We start from the raw sequence: 27,641 nt of genomic DNA on the forward strand, positions 1-27,641 counted from the left end.
TGGCCCATTATGGATGAGTTAATGCATGAGCTTGGTAGTCTGACTTCTGTATTTAACTGGTTTTAAATACAGAATTCTCTCATTCAATATTGTAGCAATATTAATTGAATTTGTCAGCTCTGGGGTTTTTTTTCCAGTACACATAACACTGTCCTGCTGCTGCTGAACTCCAGCACTCCTGTAGTGGTTTGGGGAGCAGCAGGCACCTGTCCTGGCAGTGGGATTTGGGATGCTGGGCTCTGGAGGTGAGTCCTGTGAAAAATGCCAATCACTTGTTTTTAGAATTTTTTAAAGTTTAATTTAAAAATGGTTATAAAAATAGTAATACAATTAGAGTAATAAAAATTTAGAGTTAGGACAATTACAAGACAATAAAACCCAAAGAATTACAGATGTCCGGATGCTCTTGGACACTTAAGCCCTGACAAGCATGCCTTGTGAAACAAAGGAATAACCCTTACAAGCACTAGCCTCTTGCATATTCATATATCTCATACATGTTGCATAAATTCCTTGCAAATGAAGAATTTTTCTGGTTTTTGTCAACTTCTTCCTCTTAATCCCGGTGGTTCCATAAAGACGGAGAGAAGGTGGAAGAATGTTTGTCTTTTCCGATAAGGAGGCTGTAACTCTTTGTGTGCTGTCGCTGTTATCTCTGTGCAAAGAGTTTCTTGATTATCTTATCCCTTCCTTGAGCTAGTAAAAAATCTTACATTGCAGAGTTTCTATTTTAACATTGTTGTAAAAACTATTTTTAACACACTACTTAAGAGAATTAATACAGCATAACTTTCTAACATTACACATAGAATCTTCATCGTAATATTTGCAAAAAGCCGATCATAAAATACGCATTTTTCCCAGGCCGGTTCCCGTGGCAGTGCCTCCGAGCAGGGCACTGCAGCTCTTCCATGCGAGTGCCGTGTTGACGGGAAGCCTCCGTGTCCTGGGGCCGCTCAGGTAAGGGAGGAGTAACGCGGCAGTTCCGTCACCTGGCACACAGGAGAGCTGTACCGGGCTTTTGGCGTCCATAAAGACCAGTGTATGCCAACTGCATCTTACTGCAAAGAAGTCAATACGCTCCCTGTTCGATTAGGCCAGTGGCTCTGGCGTCCTCGAGAGGTGCTCGTCTGTCGGTGTTTCCTGGCGTGCCCCACCAGTCCCGCGGCGGTGCAGTGCCCGTCACCGGGGTCCCCTTAGCGCCGCCATCGCCCCTTCCCGGCCTCGCACCGTGACGTCACTTCTGAGGCCGGGGCGGCCATCTTGAGTGCGGGCACCGCGCCGTCAGAGAGGGGCGCGCGGAGCGCCCCCCCAGCGCGCCCCGCCCTTCTCCCGCCCCTACGCAAAATGGCGGCGCCCGCTTCAGCGGCTGGAGGCGGGCGGTGCCGGCGCCTGCGCGCTGGGCGGGGCGGGCCCGTGCGCCGGGCCTGCGGTGCCGGGGATGGCGGACGGCGGCGCGGGAGCGGCGCCCGCACCCCCGGGGCCCCCCGCGGGGCTCTCGGCGTCCCAGCGCCGCGCAGAGCTGCGCCGCAGGAAGCTGCTCATGAACTCGGAGGAGCGGATCAACCGCATCATGGGCTTCCACCGGCCCGCGGCGGGCAAGGGTGAGCCCCGTGGCGGGTGCGGCGGGGCTGTGTGAGGGCTCCGGGGCTGCGGTGACGCCTCGGCCTCTCCGGCCGTGACCGCTGCCCGCGGTCCCCTGGTGAGCAGGAGCGGCCGGTTGCCCGCAGGGACAGGGCCGGCTGGCTCCCCGGTCCCTCGGTGCCGCCTTCCTTCGTAGGGATGCTTCGAGCAGCACGACCTGCCCTGCTCCGCCAGGGACCCGCCCATAAAATCCCTGTGCCGTCAGAAAGGCCGGGATGGGCCCGGCACGCTCCCTAGATAGCGAGCATACAAGCTGTCATTTCACTCCAAGTAGTTTTTTTTAGTTGAAGAAACGATGAGCCTCCCCTATGTTTTTAGTCAGTAGCTGTTGGCTTTCATAGCTGGCTTTTTATAGCAAAGTTATCTCACATTTGGATAGTGACATAGATGTTTGTGGTTGTTATGCAGAATTTTCTTGCAGAGCCATATCCTGGGTAGCTCACTTACATCTCTGTACATTCTTCAAATGGGCTGTCTTGTCAGGAAAGAGTTCTCAGATTTTGGTTTATAAGGATGCCCATGAGCTGTGAATCAGTCTGACTTAACACTGAAAATAATCCTGAAGTGTTAGTTCTTGCTCTGTGGTAGGTCCAGACTCGTTCTTGATTTGCCTTTTGTTCTCTGCCTTCACCTCTGTCTCTGTAAGATGGGTGTTCAGGCTTGATACAGAGCAGGTTAGCACTGCTCTGCCTCTGACTGCAGAACAGCAAGCTAGAGTGTGCTTGTGTTGTCTGCTTATTTGTCAGGTATTAGTGCTCTTCTGGTTGATTCACTTTCTGCAAATCTTTGTATTTTTTTTTTTTTAATGTCAGTCCATGTATTTGGATCTTTCTGTTTGTGCGTGCAATGCTCTTGCTTAAGGAAGTTCAGTGTTTTAATATCTCCATTGCTTCAACTTCTGACCTGCATTGCACAGCTTTATGTCTTATGTCTGCTTCATGAAGAGCAGACTCTTTAATCATAAATCTGTCTTTTCTCTTGGGAAGCAGAGACCCTGACCCAGTATAGCTGAAGTGTTGTTCCATGTACACGGTGTGCATAACTCTGTTTTTATTTTTCTTCCTTAGATGATGAAAGTCACACAGAATTAAAGCTTCAGCACGAGCAAGATAAATCAAACTCCCTTTCCATTCCTTCGGTTTCCAAGCGGATCGTGCTTGGTGATTCTATGTGTAACGTGACAGGCTCGACCGACCATGCAGGCAGCGTGGCAGAGCTCCGAGGGGACAAGGACTTGTTTGGTAAAGCCCCAGAGCTGGTCACCGAGGGGACAGGCGAGCTCCGTCAGCGTCACAGGGGAGAGCTGCCCTCTGAGGCTGCACCACGGCCACCGAGACACGGCTTGGAGCAGTACCTGTCCAGGTTTGATGAAGCTCTGAAGCTGAGGAACCAGCTGATGAGCGAGAAGCCAAGCCAAGAGAACGGGAATGCGGCGGAGGAGTTTGACTCCTTCCGCATTTTCAGATTGCTGGGCTGTGCTCTGCTCGCCATCGTGGTCAGGGCTTTTGTGTGCAAGTACCTGGTGAGTTCAGGGACACATCCTGCTGGGGTTTGCTGCTCGCTGCAAATTACTGGGAAATATCTGGGGCTGAAGTCTATTGGCAGTGACCTAGTTGGGAACTTCAGGCACTCTTTACATTTCCAAAAATTGTATAAAACCTAAAAAAATTGCTGAATTCTATGAGATTAATCTGCTACAACCACAGCCACTGTGTAACCACTGAGAGCAGCACATTTGGTCTGTTGTGGTTCAGGAGCACTGGAATAATTGTTGCAGCTTAAATCCCCTGCAAGTTTATTCCTATCTTGGTGAGCATATGAGTCAGCTGCTCCTCTAGTTCAGGGTCTACAAAAGAATAATAGACTAAGAATAGAGTTCTTCTCTGTGGAAGTGTCCAAGGCCAGGTTAGATGAAGCTTGAAGCAACCTGGTCTTATGGAAAGTATCCCTACCCATGGGTTTGGAATGAGATGGCTTTTCAGGCCACTTTCAACCCACATAATTCTGTGATTCTAAGAATAATAGTTGTACCAAGATAAGTAGATCCTACTCATTTATCAGCCTGGGAAAAGTAGTTCCTCAGTATTCCCAGTGCCAGCCAGAACAGCTCAGAGGTGTGACTCAGGTACAGCCATCCAGCTCCTGGATCCCTGGGCTCAGTTTTACACGCTGCCGTTCTCTTCTGCCATTTCAGTTCTTTAGGCTCAAAGAATATATTTTTGGCATGTAACTTGTCTACTTAGATTTGTAGTGTTCAAGAACAACTTTGCTCTGTTCCACAAATTAATTTTTACCTACTAATTTTCTTTTCTGCTTTGGAAGCATTAAATCTTTGTGTTTCTTAGCTATCCTGACCAAGTTAATTTTTATATATTCTTTTCTGTTCCTTCAGTCGATATTTGCACCATTTCTTACTCTACAACTTGCTTACATGGGACTGTCCAAGTACTTCCCAAAGGTAATTTTTTTTTTTCCAGAATTAGATTAATTTGAAGTATTTTCAGTTTAAATTTGTATTTAGATTGTATTGTTTTAGGACCAATGCATGTGAAGTATTCTTCCCTTGTTTTAAACTGTATAGTTGAATAACCAGTGCTGATAGTTTATACTAGTTTTTAATCTTTCCATATTTAATCCAGGATCTTTTTAAAAGTTGCAGTGAAAACTAGCAGCTTGTGTAGCTGTAGCCTAATTAAAAGTGTTTGACCAGGAAGTCCAGGTGGTTCTTTCATGTCTTCAGGAAACTTGCTTTTCTTCTAGACCATGCTCTTCCCTGGTTATTATTTGCTTTGCTAAACAGCTGTTCTGCATATAATATCTGGATGAAATCTGGGAGAGTGTTTGCTAAAAAATGAGGCAGAATGGTGAGTTTTTTCCACTGCTGGTATTGGTTTGAACAACAGCTTGAAATGAGACATTTATCTGTGTGTGAAACTTGCTGCTTATTAGCAAGATTTGCTATACCACTTGCTTTATATATTTACAACAGGTAATTGTTCTTTAAGCATTTGTTAGGTTGATGATTTTGTCAGGTCTGTGGTGCAGAGTGGGACTGAATGATGTTCATTCCATAGATAAAAGGGAAAATTTGCATTTTAAAAGGAATAATAGATTACTTGTAGAAAATCAGAATAAATCAGCTGTTGTTTTGTAGTTAAGTATATCATAATAGTCATTCTAAGCTGATGTGTCACAACACTAAACAGTAAGATTAGTCTTAGATTTGCACCAGCTCATCTGCTACATTATCTTGATCTTGTTTCTAGTGTACTTAAAATCTGCTCTTCAGTTTCAGAATCCAAGAGGTGGCTCCTTTCCACAATTTGCTTTTACTGCAGTTAGACGTGGGTGGATGAGGTCAATCCCTTTGTTAACCTTCATTTTTCTCCCATGAAACACAGAAATATTCTTGAAAGCCTAATTTAGATTGGATTAAATTAAAATATCCAGCAAGTATCATCAAATTATTAGAATTTTCAGCCACTATCACCTTTTCCTGCATGTCACACTTGCATCCTTGGGATTCCTCATCTTAAGGATGGAACAGCTTTCAAAAGGTTTTGGAGCATTTCTGAGTCCAGAGGATAAAACTGCCAAAGTAATTTGTTCTAAAACAGAAACAGTTGGTTTTCAACTCTAAATAATTTTTCTGTTATAAAACTTAACAGTATTTATGGGGTTTTGAGCAACCTGGTCTAGTGGAAGGTGTCTCTGCCCATAACAGGGGGTTGGAATGAGATGAGCATTAAGGTCCTTTCCAACTCAAACCGTTCTGGGATATTGTTTTTTGCTGAATAGTGTGATGGATTAATCCAGTTCTGACAGTGGAGATGCCAGGCTTGGCTGCTTACACCTAGATTTCCCTTGTCTGGGAATGTTCCCACTCATGCAGGAGTAGCTGTTCAGCCTCACATCTCAGCCTGCTGGGAGTAGTAGTGTGAAGGAAGCAGAATATCCAGGATGGATTTTATCTGCTGCTAACCAGCCTGTCTCTGGTAGATCCATCACAGCAGGAATCTGTGTCTAGGATAAGTGCTGTGACTCCTGGAGCGTGTCTGGACAGAATCAATCCACACCTGCTACTGTGTGAAATTGGCACAACATTGGTGACATGTAAAGCAAAATTGGATTAGGAGAGCTAATGTGATACTGGTTTTTCTTTCCCTTCTAGTGTGAGAAGAAGGTGAAAACAACAGTACTGACTGCTGCTCTTCTCCTCTCTGGAATCCCTGCGGAAGTGATCAGTCGCTCCATGGACACCTACAGCAAAATGGGAGATGTTTTCACAGACCTTTGTGTCTATTTCTTTACTTTTATCTTTTGCCATGAACTTACTTTGGTTTTTGGCTCTGAAGTACCATGACGGTTGTAGAATTCCACACAGTAGCTACACTAAAGCTTTCTGTTCCTTTTAACATTTGACTGTGCAGGCAGGTCTAAACCTTCATTAAAATTCTTACCTGTTGGAATGCTTGAAAGGGGCCTTAAATCAAATAATTTTGGGAAGGGGAGAGCAGGGTCCCAGACTGCCAGTTGTGTTGGTTCGGTTTATTTAAATACTGTTTTTACATATTACAAATGTGAAGGTTAGGATGCAAGTGACAGTGGATGATTTGTTTTAGTTAGATGATGCCCTTCTCAGCCTCCTTCATAAACATTTACAAAGCTGCCTTTGTTCTTTTCAGTGAGAACGAGAATTCCCTCCAGCAGAACCATATATATGTGTATATCCTGTATGACTATAGCTAACAAGACCTGCTCATTTTGTGGTGTTCCCATTTTTTAAAGAAAGCTCTAAAGAAAAGAAATCCCTGTATTCTTTTCAAATGTTCAAGTTCAGAATGTTAAACCAAGTAGCTGCTTCTGGAGAATGTTGGTGAAACTTGCCACTTTGTTGTCCTTATCCTTGCCTTGCCATACATTACTTGTTGTGATTGTGATTAATTTAATTTGATGATTGTTGTGGAAAAGAGCTAGGCAAAACCAACAGCAAGAAGGTCTTGGTGCTTATAAAGGTCATTATTCAAAAGGTAAGAAGAAAGAGAACTAATAATATCTGTTTATGAGTTTCCAGCAACCTAATCCTAGTGCAGCTCACACCTATGCTTTCTGATACTTTTTTTTATGTTAACAGTTATCTCATGAGAATTTTACATACTGGCACCCAACTCCAACCTACAGTATTGAGTCTTTGCTCTAGTGTTTGTAAAACTTACAAGGGAAACAGTTTTGTTTTTAATCTCTTAGGAATCTTACACAGTGAGAGAAAGTGTCATTCCAAATAGTCAACGTAAACACTGATAATCTCTGAAAATCTCTGTTGAAGCTAAATTTGGTAGTGTTTTCAGCTTGTAGTTTTCTGTTTAAAATTTGGACTTTCAGGTAGTATAGGCTGTTGCCTATTTTTAGCATGGTAAACCACATATTTAACTTGGTATTTGCCTGCAGAGGTTTTTTTAGGGAGCAGATGTATTTAATTGTACCTCTCTAAATGTCCCAGCTTTTAGCTGATTATTCTCTGTTAAAGCTTCCTCCTGTAATTTTAGTGATGCTTTTCTGACTTTTAAATTAGATACATGTTTGTGGCCTGAATACAAGACCCTTATGTTTTGATTTGACCACTTTCATGGGGGTTTTTTAACTGGTTCTGTTACAGTGAGTATTATATTACAGATGTATAGGGCTGGGTTGCAGAAAATTCCGACTTAGGTCTATTAGCACAGATATTGATTCAGCAGCTTTAACTTTATTTATATTAGATAGTAATTTCAGAAAATTGAAATTACAGTAATTTAAGATAAAGTTGAGATATGTAAATAATGAGTTTGCTCCAAAATTACTGGTTCTGATTCTCTATTTATATGCCCAAATGTACTACAAATAAATTGGAAAAGTCCCTACACCAGTACCTGTAAAAAGCTATGAATTTTTAATCCTCACCATAAACTTAAATCAGGTAAATACCCTTGCAGGGGCAGAGCACCAGGAGGGGCTTTGTGCTTTAATTAAGAAATCTCGATGAAGAAATGGCGATCAAGAAACGACCTTTGACCAAGAAACCAATCTCTTTTATTCCGTTTTTAACTTACCTCTGTTGGTGTACGTAATTCTATTTAATGTTTATTGCCAGACCGATTGTTTTCTATTAAAAGCCTGTTTGTTACCCGCTTGCTCGGCGCTGTGTGCGGCTGGGCCGGGCGGGCTCGCTTCCCGCCGCCGGTTCGTGTGCCCGGACCGGCGCTGCGCCCTCCGCCCGCCGGGGGGCGCCAGCGCGGGGCGCGGCCCGGAAGGGGCGGCGCTCCCCGCCGGACTCTCGCCGTGCGGGCGGGGAATGGCCGCCGCCGTGTAGCGGGAGCGCCGCCGCCATGGGCCGCGAGTCCAGGTGAGGGAGCGGCGCCACTGCCTCGCCCGCCTGGGGGTCGCGGCTCGCGCGGGGGTTGTGGCGCGGTGAGGCGGCCGTGAGGGGGACAAAGAGTGGCGCGGGCTTTCCCGGCCGGCGGGCGCGCTGAGGCCGCCACGGCAGGGCCCGGGCCTGGCGCTCGGGGCTCCGGGCCGGGGCCGAGGGTCCCAACGCTAGGTGGGTCCGAGTTCCCGGGGCTCACCGGCACCGACCCCGCGGCTCCCGGAGCACCTCTGGCCTTCACGGGTTTGTTCCAAAATGTTGTAATTACCCACGCAGAGGGGTTAGCTTGGTTTAGATGTTTTTGTTTGTGTCTTTTGTATTTATGGACCACGTATCTTTTGCCCTCTCCCAGTGATGCAAAGACCTGTTAGGGTTGTAACCCGATCGGGAGTAATGTGCCCTTGTGCTGCGTGTGTCTCGGGCCAAACCTGTGCTCCAGATGATGCGGAGCTGCTCACACCTATCAGGCTTTAAACCGATTCCACAGTTTGCTGGTGCTGTCGGGCATATGCCTCTGTCTCGTGGTTTAATCAGATTTTTACACTAAAGCTGACACAACAATCCCCACATGCAGTTGTACTACACTCTTAACAGCTCCCAGGTCCATAACGGAGATTTGCACCGAGAGAGACAGATGACTTTAAAATTTTAACAACCACCTTGGGCTCAAATTAGTGATCTAGTGCAGAGCTGGGCACTCCCACAAATCTATCTAAATCAGTTCCAGATGAGCTGGGGCAGCAGTGGGTGGTACAGGGCACTGTTGGAGCCTTCTGAATTGAAAACCAAGCTCTGGCACTCCAGCCAGCAGGACTCAGTTGCTTGTCACAGTATAGCTCCTCTGCTGAAAATGACAGAGTTCTTCTGTTTGGGCTAAAAATAATGTTAAAAGTGGGCTTAAACTTGTATTCATTTTCTATTTTAACATACAAAATGTTTTAAAAGTGAAGAAATGGTAAGAGGGTGAGAGTGAATGGTGGGTGGAGATGGGTGGGGGCTGCATGTGCTGGGGTTGGTGTGAGGAAATGTTCCTCACACTGGGGCTTCTGCAACCTGAAATCATCTTTTTGGCTTTATTGCACACTATAGAGGAAAAAAAATTAAAAACAAAAGTAGTTCCCTAAAACTAAAATATTAGAAAGAGAGGAAGTATAGAGCAGATTCCATGGCATTTTGTGATGGAGATGGAAAAGAAAATAAAAATCTCAGTGCTGATGGATGTTCTTTGCAGTCAATTATCCTGCTGATAGGCAGGATGTGGACATATGCTAACTCCAAGTGCATGTGCTGCCTAAATATACCACATAACATAGAGTAGATATAAATATACCACTATTTTTAGAGCTGAAGTATTTTAATACTACCATGCAAATGAAACAAGGAGTAGGGGGCTTAAAGTCTTGCCTTCTCTGCTTCTTCTCAAGCATGACTACTGGGCTTGTCAGGAGAAAGAGTCTGTGGGTCCTGAGCCACAGGAGAGTGAACAAGGGAATTATTCTGGCATGGTGTCCGAAAATCTGGGATTGGAGGAAGAGGAAATGGTCACAGTCAAGGTCCCTCTGTGACTTCTACATTCAGTTGAAGAGTTTCCTAGAAAATTCCTAGCCCTGCTCTGCCCCACAGTGTGGTTGGGATAGGAGCATTAATGAGGGGAGGAAAGGAGACACCTATCTCCCTCATACCCCCCAAGCCTTGCTGACTTCTAACATGTTTGATATTACAGAATTTCTATTGATGTCAGCATGGTAAAGGCATTGACCACAGCTGTGTCACTTCCTCAGGGGTTAATGTTTCTTTAATTCCAGTCTGACAGCTTTTCCATTGAGCAGAGGTATAGTTCACCTACCTTAGATGGGTAAACATTTATTGTATAAAAAGCAACAAAGAGCAGTTTTGTTTGCTTGGCAGACTTTTTGATAGCTTCAAAGAGCCTTCAGCTTTTCCTATATATTAAATGGAAATCAGTGGATTTCTGAAAGGGAAATTGTTCTTGATGTTCTGGTGTTCTCATGAGGTGCTTATAATAGTACTCTAAAACTAAGAGAAAATCATGAGCAAATAATCCTTCTAATTTCGGCATCATTAAGAGTGTATATGTATATTATACATATAGTATGTATATTAATCACTTTGGCAAGATGATTGCAGAAGTTTAGACATTTAAAAAGTCCAAGAATTTCAGATAATTATTTTTGCTTGCTTGAGCACCTGACAAACACCGTTTAACTGTACATGGTTCTGGAGCTCACACTCTGACCGTGCCACGCAGGCATTATCGGAAGCGCTCTGCGTCGCGGGGACGCTCCGGGAGCCGCTCCAGGAGCCGTTCCCCGTCGGACAAGAGGAAACGCGAGGACAGGCGCTCCAGGAGCCGCGAGCGGGATCGCAGGCGGGAGAGGTCGCGCAGCAGGGACAAGAGAAGGTCTCGCTCGCGGGACAGAAAGCGTCAAAGGTACGACGTCAGCTCCAGTCAAAGTATCAAAAAGCGCCTGTCCGCTGAATATTGATGTTCTCCCGCTCCAGTTTGTTACTTTGCTGATGTCTGTGGTGGATTTCACTATGCTTAAGGCTCTTTGCTTATTAAATGCTTTCTGGCTTGCTGGTGCTGGATTTTGTAAGTTCTTAGTGGTCTTGATGATTGGTGGGTTCCTTTTACAACCTGATCCTCAACAGAAGACTAAAGTTATGCTATGAGCATGTCCCAAGTAAAGACAATTTTGTTGCATGTCAGACGTTCAAGGAGTAGAGAAAGGGAACGGAGCCGAGAGAGACGACGATCCCGGAGCCGAGAGAGGAGGCGCTCAAGGAGCAGGAGTAGAGGGAGACGGTCACGATCCTCCAGTCCAAGCAAGAACAGGAAAACAGAAAACAGGTATTCTAGTGTTCTTAGCTTCAGAAACGTGTAAAAGCTTACTGCAGGTCATTGTCTTTTAAATATATCTTGATAAGGTTTTCAGATATAATTGAAAACAGCATATAGTCAGGCTCTGCTATAAAACGAGTGGGAAGTCTGTAAATGAGAACAACAGTCTGTATACAGCATGAGTAGTGATGGCACTCTAGAAATCATGACAACCTGGAATCAGAAAAGCTTTGGGAATAAGTGTATGTTTTGTATCAGAATAGTCCAAAGAAAAAAACTTAATGATATTTAATTAGCTAAAGGGAATTTTATATTTATTGTCATAAGCTAGCACAAATTAGGTTTAGATGCTTTCTTTTTAAATTGGAAGCAAGTGAGTATAATAAAACCTGTTCTAAATGGTTTTTATATTCAGTGCAAGTCTGCCTGTTATGTTTGCATTACATGAGTAGCTTTTCCCAGGGAGAAGAGCTTTTGTCTGTCAGCCAGGACAGTGTGTTTAGGGGAATGTTCACACTTCCATGGCATCACTTTACCTTTCTCCAGAAATTCCACACACAGGAAACTTGTTCTATTTTCTAAATGCTGACTTCAAAGGAGGTGTGAAATAAAGTGCAGAACAACTGGACAATTGTAAGAGAACAGAACAACAATTATAAGAGCTCTGAAAATGATGTCTGCAAAGAAATGAGAAAAGCACATTAATTGCTGGATTGGGTTAGGGTCTACATTACTGATAGTTAGAGGAAGTAATTCCATGACATGGAAAGAGTGTCTGGGAAGCAGTGTGTTTTGTGAGGTGTTTGAAAACATAACAGGGTGATTATAGAAAAAAAAAAAAACAAAACAGACGTTTCTGTCCATCATACATGTATCCTCCCCCTGAGAAAAGCTGTAATGTTCTAAGAAACCTTTGATCTTACCTTTCAGATCAAGATCTAAAGAAAAGACAGAAGGTGTGGAAATCTCCAAAGAAAAGAAAAAAGACAAAGATGACAAAGAGGAAGAGAAAGATAAAGATGCTACCACAAATGCGGTGGCCACTGAGGTAGAGACTTCTAACACTTGTAAATTTAGAAGATAAAGAATATAAAACCAGGAAGTTTGTGGATGTCCAGTCTTCTGCAGCTTGCTCACTCAATGGTTACATTTGTTTCAAGAAGCATAGGCTAAAGCCAGTGGCCATTAATTTTCACTTTTTGGTTGATTTTTTTCATAGAATTTTGATCAGAACAAACTAGAAGAAGAAATGAGAAAACGAAAAGAAAGAGTGGAGAAATGGAGGGAAGAACAACGCAAGAAGGCAATGGAAAACATAGGAGAGCTAAAAAAAGAAATTGAAGAGATGAAACAGGGAAAAAAATGGAGTTTAGAAGATGATGATGGTATTTAACCTCTTTATATATAACAGAATACTTCTGTTCCTAGTAATATTTTTATTACAATATCTTTAAAGCATCTAATAACTCTTCAGTATGTAAGCTGTAAAATAAATAGCCTAAATCTGGTCATGCTGTCAGATGGTTTAAGATACATTTTTGATAAACCAACTGGAGAGATCTGTATGAGGAAATATTATATAGTAATATAATGGGCTGTAATTATTTGGGTGGACAATAATCTGACGCATGTAAGGACTTTTGTCTTTCCCTGTCTTTTATCCCCATCTTTTTCACTCTTATTAGATGATGAAGAGGAAACTGCAGAAGGAGAAAAAGAAGGCAATGAGGTTGAAGATGAGGAGTTAGATCCTTTAGATGCTTATATGGAAGAAGTAAAAGAAGAGGTCAAGAAGTTCAATATGAGAAGTGTAAAAGGTGGAGGTGGGAGTGAAAAGGTAAAATCACTTGTTAAATATTTCTTGCTTTTAAAAGACTGAGGTAACTTTGTGTTTTAATAGCAAAATAACTTGGGAAAAATGGAGGAAAGTGCAAAAAAGCAACAAGTTGCATGCACTTAATGCATGTTTGCTTTAAGTATCGTTTCCTGGTGTTTTTATGTAACTGTTTATCAAGTATTATTTTGATAAAATTTCACTAAGGGAAGTAGGAAATAAATTGCTCAGCATAATGTATCCAGAAGTAGATATTCTGTATGTTTTTTACAGAATGGGTTTTGTTTTATACAATAGTGCATTCATTTTTTTTAACATTTTTATAGAAAACTGGACCAACTGTTACCAAGGTGGTAACTGTGGTGACAACCAAAAAGGCAGCTGCTGAGTCAGAAAAGAAGAAAGGGGAACTCATGGAGAATGACCAAGATGCAATGGAGGTAATGGAAATGTTTTGTATTTCTCTTGTGAACAGGCAAAGTGCCTATTCTTGCTTCCTGTGGTTGTGTGTGGTGTTTGGCCTGAAGAGCTGTGAAGGGTGTGGGTATTTTGCTGCTCAGGAGGCTGGGGAGGGTCAGCCTTGCCTGAGTCACAGACTCAGTACCCTGCAGGCCCTGGGCTCAGACACTTCAGGCCGTGCAGTTCCAGTGTTAGTGGTGCTCCTTCAAAGCTGACCTGGAGGCATCTGTCAGAGCTGTGACTGCAGTGTGACACCACTCTGCTGACTGGCTGCTTTCTCCTAATTTCCTCTTACTGTTCCTTTTGTGTGGCAAGAATTATTTTTGAATGACAGGGCTGGTAGTTGGCATTGATAAAGCCGTGAAAGCGACACAGAACTTGGTGAGAGTTAAGGTTTGGGAGAAACATGAAAGCATTAGAGGAAAGAAAAATTGAGACTTATATAAGTTAAGAGCAGGTCTTCAGTTTCATGTCTAATACAGTAAGAAATACCTGTTGCTTCTGAATAGTTTTGCTATAAACGAAAAAGCCAAACACCTTAATAATTCATTAATCCTAATGTACACAAAAATTGTGATCTCTGCAGTATTCCTCAGAAGAGGAGGAAGTTGATCTTCAAACTGCCCTGACTGGCTATCAGACCAAGCAGAGAAAGCTGCTAGAACCAGTGGATCATGGAAAGATAGAATATGAACCTTTCAGGAAAAACTTCTATGTTGAAGTACCAGAACTAGCTAAAATGACTCAAGAAGGTAAAGACAAATACAACCAGAACACCTTGGGTACTACTGAAGAAAAGAATGGTGGATTTCAGTGTGCTAAGGAACAGCAAATGCTTTGCAATGTAAAAAGCATTTGGAGCAACTTACTATAGTAAAACGTTAAATCAGGTGCATCCCTGTTGTTGATAACTTACTATAAGTATATATGAGACTTTGATTGGAAAATTAACCTGAGTCCTTTCAACCTAACTCCTGTGTTTATGTGTAACAAGCAAAAAGCTGTTTTTCTCATAGTGATAAAATTAGTATTTTATGTTAAGGGACAAAGCAAGTATTTTTTGATCAGGGTAGTAGAGAAGTGTCAAGTTTGGCTCTACTCTATTTCAGAGGTCAATGTGTACAGGCTGGAGCTGGAAGGAATTACAGTCAAGGGAAAAGGCTGTCCCAAACCAATAAAAACCTGGGTACAATGTGGTATTTCCATGAAGATTCTCACTGCCCTCAAAAAGTAAGCAAGCACTTTATGAACTGTATCATCCTTGATTTTGCTCGCTGCTCTCATGTCCTATGTCCATGAGAAGGACCTTTTACTTTGCTGCATAATGAATGCCACATGTCCATGTCTGTAAATGCTACATATATAGTCATTAGAGTGTTTATCACTCTGTGTTGAATTATTGTAGTTAACTATTCTCTGCCATTTGTATCATGCTTTTGCTGCTCATTTTGATCTGCATTTTTTGAAGAGCACTGATATGTATATATAAATAGGGATATGTAAAATAAAATTTAGCACAACTTCATGAGTCACATCTGTCAAGTTCTATTTTGTTCTTAAAATATTTTTTTTGCCTTAAGGCATGGCTATGAAAAGCCCACTCCGATTCAAACCCAGGCTATCCCAGCAATTATGAACGGACGGGATTTGATCGGCATTGCTAAAACAGGAAGTGGAAAAACTATTGCATTTCTGTTGCCCATGTTCAGACACATAATGGATCAGAGAGCATTAGAAGAAGGAGAAGGTCCCATAGGTAAAAAGATTTTATTTTCAAAGTTACTATTTAAATAAATGTAATATCAAGTATATGCTTTAGATGGGATTTCAATTCTTTATGTGGTTATAGGGAGAAGTCCTTACTAATGTCCCTTGATAAGTGGTTTCTTTTTTAGTTAAAGATCACCGTGCTCTTTAATGTTGTTTTGTGATTACTGTGCTATCTCATGTTGTTTCAGTAGCACTCCCATGTCCACATATCTGGGAGACCTTCCTCCCTTGATTTTCACACTTGGACCAGATTTCCACTCCTTCCTCATAACGTTTCAATTATCTTTTCCTTGAAATTACATTCTTAAAAATAGGGAGTAAATTCCTGTAAACATCATTACAAGATATTAATTTCTCTTGTGGAAATAACAACATCTTTTCTATTGCAATGTATGATGAAAATGTTTTGCTTTTCAGCTGTCATTATGACACCTACACGTGAGTTGGCTTTGCAGATTACCAAGGAGTGCAAGAAATTCTCCAAGACACTTGGGCTTCGAGTTGTCTGTGTTTATGGAGGAACAGGAATCAGTGAACAGGTATGCAAAACACATGCCTGGCTTGTCAAAGAGTGCTAGGGCTTCGTTAGTCAGTGTTTGTTTTGTAGCAATGTTAGTTGCTTTTTCTTTTCCATTAATCCAGTACATTTGCAGTCTTCATTATGGCTTTTCTCTGCGGGAATGGTAGTAATGCAAAAAGCTTTGCATATAACTTAACCTTAAACAGGAATGAACCTGGAAAGTCTCAGATACGATCCTTAAAAATTTCAGACTGTTTCTCTTTAGGTATGTACTGAGCATTAAATTAAAATTGAATTATTAGTGGGATATAATAGTTTGAAAGTTACTAGGAAGCTGTATTTTTCTGAAAGTTCCCCTTATGATAACAAAAGCCAGAAAATGATAACTTTGGTTTATTGCATTATCAAATATTGCATCTTGAAGTAACTTAGAGATTAATTTCAAGGTTTTCCACACCTCCACCCCACCCATTTGTGGAAACACCAGGAGTTACCATCTGTGGTGGAACGTGGTGTGTCTGCTATCAGTTGTTCCTGATGTAACACTGACCTTTCTTACAGGCTCTTAAGCGTATTGAAGTCATATCCTCATTAAAACTGCTTCAGGTGGTGGTAACTCAGACTGTCTGGGGTTACTCTTTTTGGAAGCAAATGTCTCCAAAGACTTGAAGAAATTAGTAACTAAAATATTTACATAGTTCATGTTAGTAGAACGGCTGTATTACAGTGTAGGTGGTTTTCTTTTTTGCAAGATGATATATGTTTTAAAAAATCTGAAAGAAATCACAAAGCAAAAACTAATAGATTGTTTACTATGTTTTGAAATCAGATAGCTGAACTCAAAAGAGGTGCTGAAATTATTGTTTGCACACCTGGACGTATGATTGACATGTTAGCAGCTAACAATGGTGAGTAGAAAACCTCTTCCTTTGGAGATTTTTTTACATTTGTTGTGTAATTCTAACAAATTCAAAAGATCATGTATTTTGATAAATGGTCTTATGCAATTTTCTTATATCTCTTCAGGCTGCACTATATAGCTATTGAGAATATATAGCACTAATAATAGGTTTAAGCATATATTGATTTGACTTCTTTGGGGAGGACAGGAAATACTACATTCTTGAAGAGTTTTTGAGAATGTTTATCACTGCTAAACTTGAAATGTGCTGGTCCAAATTTTTGAAGTTGGAGTCATTTAGATAAAGGTTATGTAACAGTTGCTTGTTTTGTCTGCCCATAGAGCCATTTTCTGTGCTAGAGTAGCTCAGCAGTTCCCTGCTTTACAAGAGCATCTGACTCTGCCTTTATCTGTTGGCTTTAAAAAACAGACAAAGAAGCCCTCCCTAAATACCTGCTCAGAAGTAAAAGAACTGACCTTATATCAGATATTCAGATTGATTAAACTGAGCCACTGCAGCTTTAAGAGGTTTTGTCCTAGTGTAACCATTGCATGCTTATTAGATAAAGTTTTATTATTAAATTATTCCACATCAAAACCTCTACTAAACTGTTGACATTATTTAACTTCTGTGAAAAAAGTACCTTCAAGACATATAGAACTGGGCTTCCAAGACTTAAATCGTCAAAGGTAGGTACATTAATGCTGTTCCCAAGTAATTTTACAAAGTTATTATTTGGGGATGAAAGTGTTAAGATGTTAAATAGATATCTAGATATAAGGAATACTTGCTTTGTTCCTTAATATTGAATTCCATATCTTAAAAAATGCAGCGCGTAATGTCTTAAATAATTTGAGAATTCAGCTACAATTTGCTGAAGCTGAGAGGACCAAATTCTTCTGTAGTTTGATAGGCACAAGTCTGAGTGATAGTTGTAGAAAATGTGACAAATCTTTTCCATTCAGAGAGCATTTGGCAGTGTCACTCCACAGTTGTGTGGAACTGAACGTGTTTATATTGTTTGAGAGTATGATTCTAAAATCCTTGAGTTAAATCCTTCTCATGAAAGAGAATCTCTTCACTGTTTGGGAAGGGTGCTAGTTATCCTGTCCATGATAATTTCAAAATGTTCACAGAAACACAACTTATTTATTTTTTTTCAACCTGTCCCAGAGTTTGGGGTGGCTCTTGATTTTAAATTCAGTAGTGTTACTGGGTAGGTTTTAATCTTTATGTAACAGTTATTTTTAAAAGACTGCTTACTCTGTTTTATGCCTATTATTAGCAGTGATCTAGAACTAGTATGGTTATCCTCATATAGTTATTCTTAATTCCAAGGAAGCATTACAGATTGTGTATAAAGGAATTTTCTGAGGCTGCAGCAGTTAGCACTGGGCTTTGCCTTCCACACATGCGCTGTAATCTCTAATATGTTCTTTTCTAGGTGCCGCTGTCAGATACTGGCTGATGTGGCTCCTTGCTTCAGCTCAGTCTTAGTTTTATGATGTGTTTTGGCGAGGGCAGTTTTCTGAATTTTACAGGTTCTTCTGGCCCTATGATGGTATGCAAGAGAAGAATTTGACAAACTAAAAGGGCCTTGTGCATACTTACACATTTCCCAGAATGTATGTGTGATTAAAGTGTGAACATTAAAATTCACATTTAGTGAATTTTTTTAAAAATTAATTAATGTCTTTGTTTGAAGATAGTGAGACTATATAACATTTTTAAAAAATATTCCTAAGGGAAACTATATTTCCATTTGATTTTGTTTCCCATGTGTTTTTTCCTCTCCTTTCACAGGTCGGGTGACAAACCTCCGTAGAGTCACGTACGTTGTACTTGATGAAGCTGACAGAATGTTTGACATGGGGTTTGAGCCTCAGGTAATTCATGACATGAGAGACGGTGCTAAAATATACTGGTTTTCACATCAAGGGTTTTACAATGCTATATTATTACTGCTCCGCCAGTGGGTGTTCAAAAGGATGTGCTGCATATGGACAGCAGTTTCAGCTGACTCTAATGTTTTTATTACTCTCATATCTATTATCACATTATTATAACATCATATTATCCTCATATCTAGTGGAAGGTATCCCTGCCCATGGCAAGGGGCTGGAACTGGAAGATCTTTAGAGTCCCTTCCAACCCAAATCATTCTGTGATTCTATGTTTTGCTTTCAATAAATTCCTATATAGCTTGGATTTTTCTCTAATACACAGAGTATTTTACACAATCATTTTGAATACTTGTGGCCATCTTGTATCCCTGTGTAATTCCTTGATACAGGTATTGTGTTAGTACTTGTAGTCTGTTTATAAAGTCTTTGTCTCTTGGCAAGAAATAAGAACAAAATGTTGGAAATGCTGCTGACTTGTTGAGAGCTTTGGACATCTCGGGTTCTTCCAGTTGTCATGGGCTGTACTGTTCTCCAAAACTAGGAAAATTCCTTTTATTTGTCTCTTGAACTGTAGGGTTTCTGCTGCATTTCCTAGGATTTTTGCTGAGCTGCTGCCAGATTGCATATTGCCATGCAACTTCCTTCTGAATCCAGCAAGTTTTGCCATCTTCCAATGCCAGCAGCTTGGTGCCTACAAGAAATCTGTAAATAACGTTTTGTAGTGTGGGAGGTGCAGTTACCACCTGACTTTAAAGACGACAGCTTTGTATGTGTGTGAAATCGAGTTCCAGGAGTTGGATGTTAACAGGGAATGTTCTCTCACCACAGGTCATGCGCATTGTAGACAACGTCAGGCCTGACCGTCAGACTGTCATGTTCTCTGCTACTTTCCCCAGAGCTATGGAGGCCCTGGCTCGCAGGATCCTCAGTAAACCTATCGAGGTGCAGGTTGGAGGCAGAAGTGTTGTCTGTTCTGATGTGGAGCAACACGTGGTGAGTATCATACATCTGCCTTGCTTATCTTCTCATTTGCTTGCAAAGGATTGTTCCCAGCAATGTTGAATATAAATCAATATACCCACAGAGCTTTTATTTTCAGAAATGTAGTGGCCTTATTAAAAATGAACTTAGAATAAATTAACGACCTAATCTGTAAATGCAGTGTGATTTTTTTTTTTCTTGAAGTTGGTTTGTAGCACTAAGCTGAACAGCTGTTATACCACTAGCTGTGGGAACAGCTGAAAAACTCATCTCCTGTTCCTGATTTTTACTTTTATGCAATCTGGATTTGTATAATGACTCAAGATACAAATGATACTCTTTTGTGTGTCTTTTTCCAGATTGTCATAGAAGAGGAGAACAAATTTCTGAAGTTACTGGAGCTACTGGGACATTATCAGGAGAAAGGATCTGTTATCATATTTGTAGATAAGCAAGAACACGCTGATGGGTTATTGAAAGATTTAATGAGGGCCTCTTATCCGTGCTTGTCTCTCCATGGAGGTAATCTGCAAATTTAAGGACATTAACTACTCCCAGCTAGGATGTTGGTATCCAGTAGTTAAAAATCACTTAGTTCCTGTATAGTACCAATTTTATTACTTCTTCATAAGCAGGTTTTGCTTTGTAATTGGGGAGGATAATTGTCTCTTAATTTGAAATAGACTGAGATTGTGTAGAATAGAATGAAATAGAATGATATTGTGAAATAGAATGATACTGTGTAATTACTCTTCATTGTTCTCTGTGAGATGTCATCAGATGCCAAATCTTGTGTCTGTGCAAGAGGACTGTTACTTAAGAGTTAACACCTCTCAGGGAATATTGCTAACTACTTGTTACTGTAGAGTAGTGAGTGCCATTGGGGAGTATCACATGATATTTTTATTTGAGATTCCACAGTAAAGCAGTTGTCACTTTACTTTTCTTCTATCAAGTAGTAATAGAATGGAAGTAGCAAGAGGAGAAAAATCTCTTTACAATGCTATCCATCCCAGTGTATCTTAAAACTTAAAGTATTTTTTTAGAGCATTTTTTATAAAACCAGTAAGTACAAAATCACTGTTCAGCAGGAATGCAGCAATGGAAGAGGGAAAACTATTCTTGTTCTTCTGAGATTTCTGTTGCCTTTGGAGAACAGACAAAGCCTCCAGATGAGGTCTCAGCTGAAGTGCAAAATAGAAAATAATATTAAAAAAACATCTTGAGGATCTTGGTATGGGGAAAACATCTTATGGTAGTTGAAAAATTAGAAGTTATTCTAAATAATAGAGGTTATTTTGGCTAATGTATTTTGCCTTCACAAGTGTGAAAGTATTGAAGTTTTATTTGCTTGTGGTTTTGGTTGTTTGAAGTTCGAGGGTATTTTGACCTGTGTACATATTCTCGTGACTTAAAGCAGAGCTTTATAATTAACTGCTTTGTCTTGCAGGTATTGATCAGTATGACAGGGACAGCATCATTAATGACTTCAAGAATGGAACCTGCAAACTTCTGGTGGCCACGTCTGTAGCAGCGAGGGGCTTGGATGTGAAGCAGCTGATGCTGGTGGTCAATTACAGCTGTCCCAACCACTATGAGGACTATGTGCACCGAGCAGGCCGCACTGGGCGGGCTGGCAATAAAGTATGTACACTCAGTTGTCAGGTTTGGTTAGTACTGGCATTTTTCCCTTCTCTGTTGTTTGATGAAGTTGTTCCAAGGGATAGCTACAGAAGGAGTAGTTTGTATTGTTGGTGGGAAGAGTGTTTTTAGTATGTTCTGAACTTCAGCAATCTAAAAGTTTGGAAGTTATGTGTTCTTCTGATGTCTGAGTGTTCTTTTAAATCCCATTTGTGGCTGAAAGTTTGGGTGTTTTTCACTGTTGGAAATGTGCCCTACTAAACTGATAAGATTTTAATTTTTCAAACTTTTAATCATGACAACACTGGTTGGAAGGAGAGCTTTCAGTGTTTACTATCTTTGGATGACTACCTCTGTATCAACTTCCTGGGAAATCACATTATTCATTCTACACTTCCACTGAAAAAGAGTTATTGCATGACTGTCATGATTACTGTCATTGACTAGAAGTCAGCATCTGTGAAAGGGTGCTTCAGTAAATTTAGAGATAGTGTCTTTAGAGCTTTTTCCTAATTGTCTCTTAAATGAATTTTGACCAGGGGTATGCATATACATTCATTACTGAGGATCAGGCACGTTATGCTGGTGATATCATTAAGGCTTTGGAATTGTCTGGGAATCCAATTCCTCCTGATCTGGAGAAGCTCTGGGCTGACTTCAAAGACCAACAGAAGGCTGTAAGTAATTCTTTCTTCTGCAGGGGGCTTGGTCCAGGTTTAATGCCTGTGCATGCGTGTGTCCAGTTGCCCAGTGTGCATACATGGGTCACTTCTCTGGGAACACGTGTGTGCTTCGTGTGTCAGTGACCTCTAGACTGGGCTCTTGAATGTCACTTAAAGAACTGTTCTTGAGAATTTAGACATTGTCATCGGGTTTGTAATAGATACCTATGGTATAAGAGGCACTTTGGCTTTTAACAAAATTCACGTACAAGGTAATGAAGCCCTTTCACAGAATTTGTATGATTATTTCTAGAACTCTCACCATCAGAGGATCTCGCTCATGCTGAGAAGAGTGACTTTGGAGTTTTTCTGATATTAAAAAATGGAGGGTTTTTTTTTTACTGCATTTGAAAAGCATTTAAAATGTGTACTTACAGAAAATCCCAATAGGGTACTCTCTGCTGAACTAACATAGGTTTTTTTTATTACATTTCATTGTGAAATGCAGCTTTTAAAACTGAAGCATTTTCTGAATGTGCTAGGAATTGCTTTTTAAAGAACTTCAAAATTGTTTGTATAATCTTAAAGTTATTTTATGACTATGAGAACTAGGATTTGAAACTCATAAGTATGATAATACATGTTTTTGTTTTCAGGAGGGAAAGTTGATTAAAAAAAGCAGTGGATTCTCTGGCAAAGGTTTTAAATTTGATGAAACAGAACAAGCTTTGGCTAACGAAAGAAAGAAGCTACAAAAAGCAGCTCTTGGCTTGCAAGATTCAGATGATGAAGATACAGCTGTTGATGTAAGCACTTGGGAATAGGATTTAAGTTGCTTATGGATTTTCTCAATACATTTGATTTTCTTCCCCAGTAGGTTGCAAAATACATTGCAGAGTGCATGGATTTCTATTACTCTGTGACCTCTTTTACTGACTGCATGTATTCTTCAAATATAGAAATACAGCTGTGAAGATCAGGATCTAGGAAGATTTTCAGTGTCTCTTTTTGACTTGTATTTTACACTTAGCATGTGTAGTTATGTGTAGTAAATGTCACATAAATTATTTGGGATATTAATCTTGCGTAAATGAAATAGAACAATGGTCCTCAGTTGCAAACATATTTTTACTTGAAGTGTTTTAAAGACATTCATGGTAGCATTTTCTATTTTAAATCTTACTAAATACCTTTCTTAATGTTGGATAGATTCCTTTTTGTGACCTTGCAAGTAAACACTGTTTATACTTTTTCCTGTTTAGATCATCCTTTTGTTCAACTGTAGTTTTGGGCAGGCTTCTACCATATATACAAGATTAATTTCTTTAAGAACATGTAAACTAAATGCCCCTTAGTGTTTCTTTCTTTATGACGACAAGATTATATAGTGGTAAATGCAGTGATCAATTAATCGTTATTTTCTTTAGATTGATGAACAAATTGAAAGCATGTTCAATTCAAAGAAAAGAGTAAAAGACATGGCAGCACCAGGAACATCAAATGCTCCTACACCATCAGCTGGGAATGCAGAAAAGTTGGAAATTGCTAAAAGATTGGCTTTGAGAATCAATGCCCAGAAGAATCTTGGAGCAGAGGCACAAGTCATGGTTCCCTTCCACTTTAAGGTCAGGCTCTTTACAGACCAATTTTACTCTTTTTTAATAAAGGTTGTTCAGTTCTTTGTTCTGTGGTTGCCATTTGATTTAGTATTTCTGCACACTAGTAACATACTGCATTGTTTATCTCATTTAAGCTGGGCTGACTCACTTATATAGGATTTATAAGTGAGCTGATATGTTTATAAGACTTATTATAGAACCATAAATGCTTTGTCTGTCCCGGCAAAGAGTTAATTCATTACTCATAACATTACACAGTTAGTTTTGTCAGCTTTGGCAGAGTTGCAGAACATCTTTCTCTGCTGAAGCATGATGTACATGTGATGTACAGTGTGTTTAGGTTGAGCTTAATTGTTCTGGAATATCCAAAGATACTTTAAACTGAAAATACAAAAGACCACTAAGATCTTTTCATTGCAGGTGTGAAGGGAGTTGTTGAGGGGAAGGAAGCAAGGAAGAGCAGAAGTCTGGAGAATGTATTTGTTTTGTAGACAATTACATTACATAGAGAGCTTTAATGAAACCCTTATTGGTTTATATAGGACTTTTTTTGGCTACCTTGTTCTCAGTATGGACCTGTGCTTTTACAGGATGTGATGCAGCAGGCTACAAATGCTATCCTGAGAGGAGGCACAATTCAAGCTCCTACTGTGTCTGCCAAGACCATTGCAGAGCAACTGGCTGAAAAGATCAATGCCAAGCTCAATTATGTACCCATAGAGAAGCAAGAGGAAGAGAAACAGGATGGAGGACAGAATGAATCCTTCAAGAGATATGAAGAGGAATTAGAGATCAATGACTTCCCACAGGTAAGTAACCATTTTGCTATAATCAAGTATAAATGACCATCATTTAACAAAACCTCTCTTCATACTTACACCAGTAAAATACTATGTCTCTATTTCTGATCATACCTAATTGAAATTGCTACCTAACTGGGATTACTTCTCAGGTTATATAAATGCAATGCTTTGGATTTATTCCAGAGACTATCAGAAAAGCAAGTATTTGTTATCTTACAAAAATCTCTTCACCCTCTACCCACTTCTCTAATACCCAATACTGCCATGACTGATACAACTCTTTGTCCTTTTTTTAGTACCCGAGTGTTTCTGCCATTCAGAATATTGCTGCTCTGATCTAACTCATCTGTTATTTTGAGGATTTATATTTCACAGTATCAAGTACACATTCCCTGTATTTATCTTTGAGGTTCTACCCATGCTGGCAGAACTAGTGGATTGCCATTTTGTGTGGTGCCTTTCTCCTTACTGATCCCCTCATATCCTTTACTTTGCAGACTGCCAGATGGAAAGTTACCTCCAAAGAAGCACTGCAGAGAATCAGTGAATATTCTGAAGCTGCCATTACAATCAGAGGAACTTACTTCCCTCCAGGCAAAGAACCCAAGGAAGGAGAACGAAAGATTTATTTGGCTATAGAAAGTATGTATTCTTTTTATAAATGTTTCTGTTAAAGCTATGAGTCTAGTTTTGTAATTAGACATGGAATTTCTGTAGTCAGTGTTTGGACACTTAAGTTATAAGCTCACTGCAGTTACTTTGCAATTACTGAAAAACACTTATTTATACACTTATCAAATGATCCATGGGGATCACAGAGAACAATTAGCACAAAGAGGTCTGTGCCAGTGTGAAATGAGGAAGAAAATAGAAATCTGTTTAGACTGTTAAAGGTATAAGAAATTGCATCAACTACTACAACAAAAACTTGGCAAATGTCATGATGGTTGAGTTTTTCTCAAGAAACCTTGAATCCTACTTATTTCTGAACAGTATCGTTTATGACTGGAGTATCTACCTTAAAAGAGAACACAGTCAAGCTTTGGCATTCTGTGCAATAGAGTGTTCTTCACCAAATAGCTGAGAATATTCAGCAAATTTTACTGTGCTTCTGAAAGTAGACAGCAGTTTTTATGCTGTAGGATTCATATACAGAAAGTGTTTAAGATTATAATACATACTTTTATCCTCAGGTGCCAATGAACTTGCTGTACAGAAAGCAAAGGCAGAAATCACACGACTTATAAAAGAGGAGCTCATCAGATTGGTGAGTGCAGTATCCAGAATGCAGAGGGAAAGTGCCTTAATGTGTGCTTTATGAGATTGACTTCTGCAAATGTTGATGCTCTGGCATAAGGTTTTATTAATATCAGGGACTGGGACCGATAGATCTCAAAAACACTGTATTCCTGAACAGCCCAAAAATCCATGGCACTGGTTAATCAGCCAGAACACAGCTGCTGTCAACCAGCAGATGGAGATAACACATTGACAGAGCTTTTTGGATGAAGACCCCTCAAAGAGTTGGGTCCCAATAAATTTCCTAATTTCAGCACCATCAGGAAGGGGAGAGGATTATTCCCCCTCATTCTAATATTTTATATGTGTTGAGAGATCTGGTTTGCTGTAGCTTTATAACATACCCAGCTAATAATTTAGTGGGGTTTTATTGCAATTCACTTTTCCATCTTCACTTTTAACTGTGATTATCCTCTTCTTTATTTGCAGCAAAATTCTTACCAACCAACCAACAAAGGAAGATACAAAGTTCTATGAGCATTTGGAGTTATCTGTCTACTAGCAGCTGGTGCGTGAAACTTCGTGGCTTCTGTTGTTTTTGCTGTTTACACTGCTTACTGTAAATTAAGAAAATTTTTTATTTCATCTTGTGGACATTTTTTAACAGAAAATTGATATTTGCTGAAGCATCTTAATTCTCTCCACTAAAGTTATCAGTCTTAAAGCAGACCAGCTTTGGTGGAACATGATTTAATTTGAAAGTGCAGTTTATACACTTTTCATCATAAAGAATACGAAATAAACCAACTTGAAATTTTTTGACAGACAGTAAGTATACTGTTAAGTAAAATGAAAGTGTTGGGATTTGTGTTGGAAATTGTTAGAATGTACCTGCTTCATATTGTTGAAATGGTTCACACATCAGTTTATACTGGAAAAATTATAAAACACCAAAATAAAGGCAGGATTTTTCTCCTGATCCATAGCATCTCTCTGGCTGGTTCCACACACATTCATTCCCTGTACAAATGTCCCCCTAAGGTCAGAGAGTCTTGCATTGATCAGAATAGAGAATTTTATCCTTCTCTTGTCCCCATTTTTCTTTATCATCCAGGTAATAGATAACTCTTTGGGGTTGTTGTAAAGTGAAATGTTTTGTAGTATGACAATAGTTGTTTTCCTGTTTTTTTCTAAACATCAGAATTTTAGGATTTGATTTTTTTTCCTCATTTGGTGACATAAGAATGAAAGCCTGTTTTAGTTTAAAAAGGAATTCCCAGGAAAAGAGAACCTCTTTTGTAATGAAATACAACTTTATCACTCTTTTATAGTGTTCTTATATATACATTTAATGTGATTATTCCCCCAGGATTGTCATCTTTATTACTGTTAGGACATGGCTTTAAGTAAAAATGTATAGTGATATTTATGAATGGATACCACAAATACTATCATTGCAGTCAATAAGCTACTGGGACAGGCAAGACTGGTGTTTTTGAGGTCTCATCCCCATAACCAGTAGGATTCATGATGGACTCTACTCCTAAGCATTTAACTTCTGTCTGCTTGTCTGGAGCCAAAGCAGTAGCAATTTGAATTGTCTCATTCTAGCAGCTGCAAGACTTTCAAGATGATAACGTTCAAAAGGACTTTCATAGAAAGCTTTTCTTACCTGACACTGAGAAGAAATGTGTCATTTTAAACCAGCTGTGTATATACTGCTTTAACCCTGCTGAAGACAAATCATACAATCTGCATCATGGCTATATAAATTCACAACTTTTCTTTCCAAACTTCAGGTAATTTAAGTGGCTCTTCATGATTGCATACAATGTCTGTTACCCTGTCAGTGTACCTTATTTACAGTACAGGGAAGAAGCAAAGGAATGACTGTACCAGCTTAACAGTCTACTTTTAGGATAAGAACACTCCTAATGTAGTACTTGCCAGTGTTAATACATGGAGTAGAGCAGAGAGAAGCAGCACACACAGTAACACTTCTCAAAACGTCAAACAGAAATCCCAAACTAAAGTTCTGTCATTACATTTAAATACATGTTTTCCTTCCCTTAAGGACTGGGGTTTGATATCTTTCCTAGAAATTCTTTATTGAATTGTCTAACTTTTGGACAGTGTCTCCTTGCAGAAGTGACACATTTTGTGTATTTAATGAAGAGCACTGCGGAGTTTGGACAGCCTGACACGTCTTGGTTCAAAATGTTCATACATTGATATCTTCTAAAAAAGGCATGATGGAGACGCTTTCATTGGATTTCAGAGATGCAAAAATGTATAATCTTTAACTTCCTGGGGGTTTTAAATGCAATGTCAATATTCTTATGGTTTTTTTTAATTCCAGCAAAAATAAAGGCAATTTCAATGTATATTTTTCAGAAA

At 39.9% G+C, this 27,641-nt stretch overlaps 2 protein-coding genes across 5 annotated transcripts; both read left to right on the forward strand.

Moving 5' to 3' along the window:
- Positions 1–1,425: 1,425 nt before the first annotated feature.
- CAMLG (calcium modulating ligand) lies at positions 1,426–7,807 on the forward strand. The gene is made up of 4 exons (XM_053956488.1): positions 1,426–1,604; positions 2,712–3,166; positions 4,037–4,102; positions 5,816–7,807. Exons 1-4 carry the CDS (start codon positions 1,442–1,444, stop codon positions 6,005–6,007), a joined length of 876 nt encoding a protein of 291 aa, XP_053812463.1. The 5' UTR covers positions 1,426–1,441; the 3' UTR covers positions 6,008–7,807.
- A 147-nt stretch (positions 7,808–7,954) lies between these two features.
- On the forward strand, positions 7,955–27,641 carry DDX46 (DEAD-box helicase 46). Of its 4 annotated transcripts, none has more exons than XM_053956469.1 (24): positions 7,955–8,026; positions 10,317–10,499; positions 10,779–10,919; positions 11,841–11,958; positions 12,130–12,295; positions 12,596–12,747; positions 13,071–13,184; positions 13,790–13,955; positions 14,313–14,433; positions 14,784–14,959; positions 15,391–15,512; positions 16,323–16,401; positions 18,199–18,281; positions 19,128–19,292; positions 19,640–19,802; positions 20,731–20,924; positions 21,461–21,598; positions 22,240–22,389; positions 23,011–23,208; positions 23,793–24,011; positions 24,503–24,647; positions 25,199–25,272; positions 25,734–25,812; positions 25,912–27,641. In XM_053956469.1, exons 1-23 carry the CDS (start codon positions 8,010–8,012, stop codon positions 25,779–25,781), a joined length of 3,132 nt encoding a protein of 1,043 aa, XP_053812444.1. In that variant the 5' UTR covers positions 7,955–8,009; the 3' UTR covers positions 25,782–25,812; positions 25,912–27,641. The 4 variants fall into 4 exon arrangements, with proteins under 4 accessions (XP_053812444.1, XP_053812446.1, XP_053812445.1 ...); XM_053956471.1 differs by having other exon boundaries at positions 27,378–27,641; XM_053956470.1 differs by having other exon boundaries at positions 27,391–27,641.

This window comes from Vidua chalybeata, chromosome 15 (genome assembly GCF_026979565.1).
Source record: "Vidua chalybeata isolate OUT-0048 chromosome 15, bVidCha1 merged haplotype, whole genome shotgun sequence".
NCBI classification, from domain to species: Eukaryota; Metazoa; Chordata; class Aves; order Passeriformes; family Viduidae; genus Vidua; species Vidua chalybeata.

Excerpts from the sequence above, each read along its gene's own strand:
- CAMLG (XM_053956488.1), top strand. The coding sequence starts at position 1,442 with ATGGCGGACGGCGGCGCGGGAGCGGCGCCCGCACCCCCGGGGCCCCCC. Across the intron at positions 1,605-2,711 it reads CCGGCCCGCGGCGGGCAAGG|ATGATGAAAGTCACACAGAA; the intron begins GTGAGCCCCGTG and ends TTTCTTCCTTAG. Across the intron at positions 4,103-5,815 it reads TGTCCAAGTACTTCCCAAAG|TGTGAGAAGAAGGTGAAAAC; the intron begins GTAATTTTTTTT and ends TTTCCCTTCTAG.
- DDX46 (XM_053956468.1), top strand. Across the intron at positions 13,185-13,789 it reads ATGACCAAGATGCAATGGAG|TATTCCTCAGAAGAGGAGGA; the intron begins GTAATGGAAATG and ends TGATCTCTGCAG. Across the intron at positions 25,273-25,733 it reads AAGAGGAGCTCATCAGATTG|CAAAATTCTTACCAACCAAC; the intron begins GTGAGTGCAGTA and ends CTTTATTTGCAG.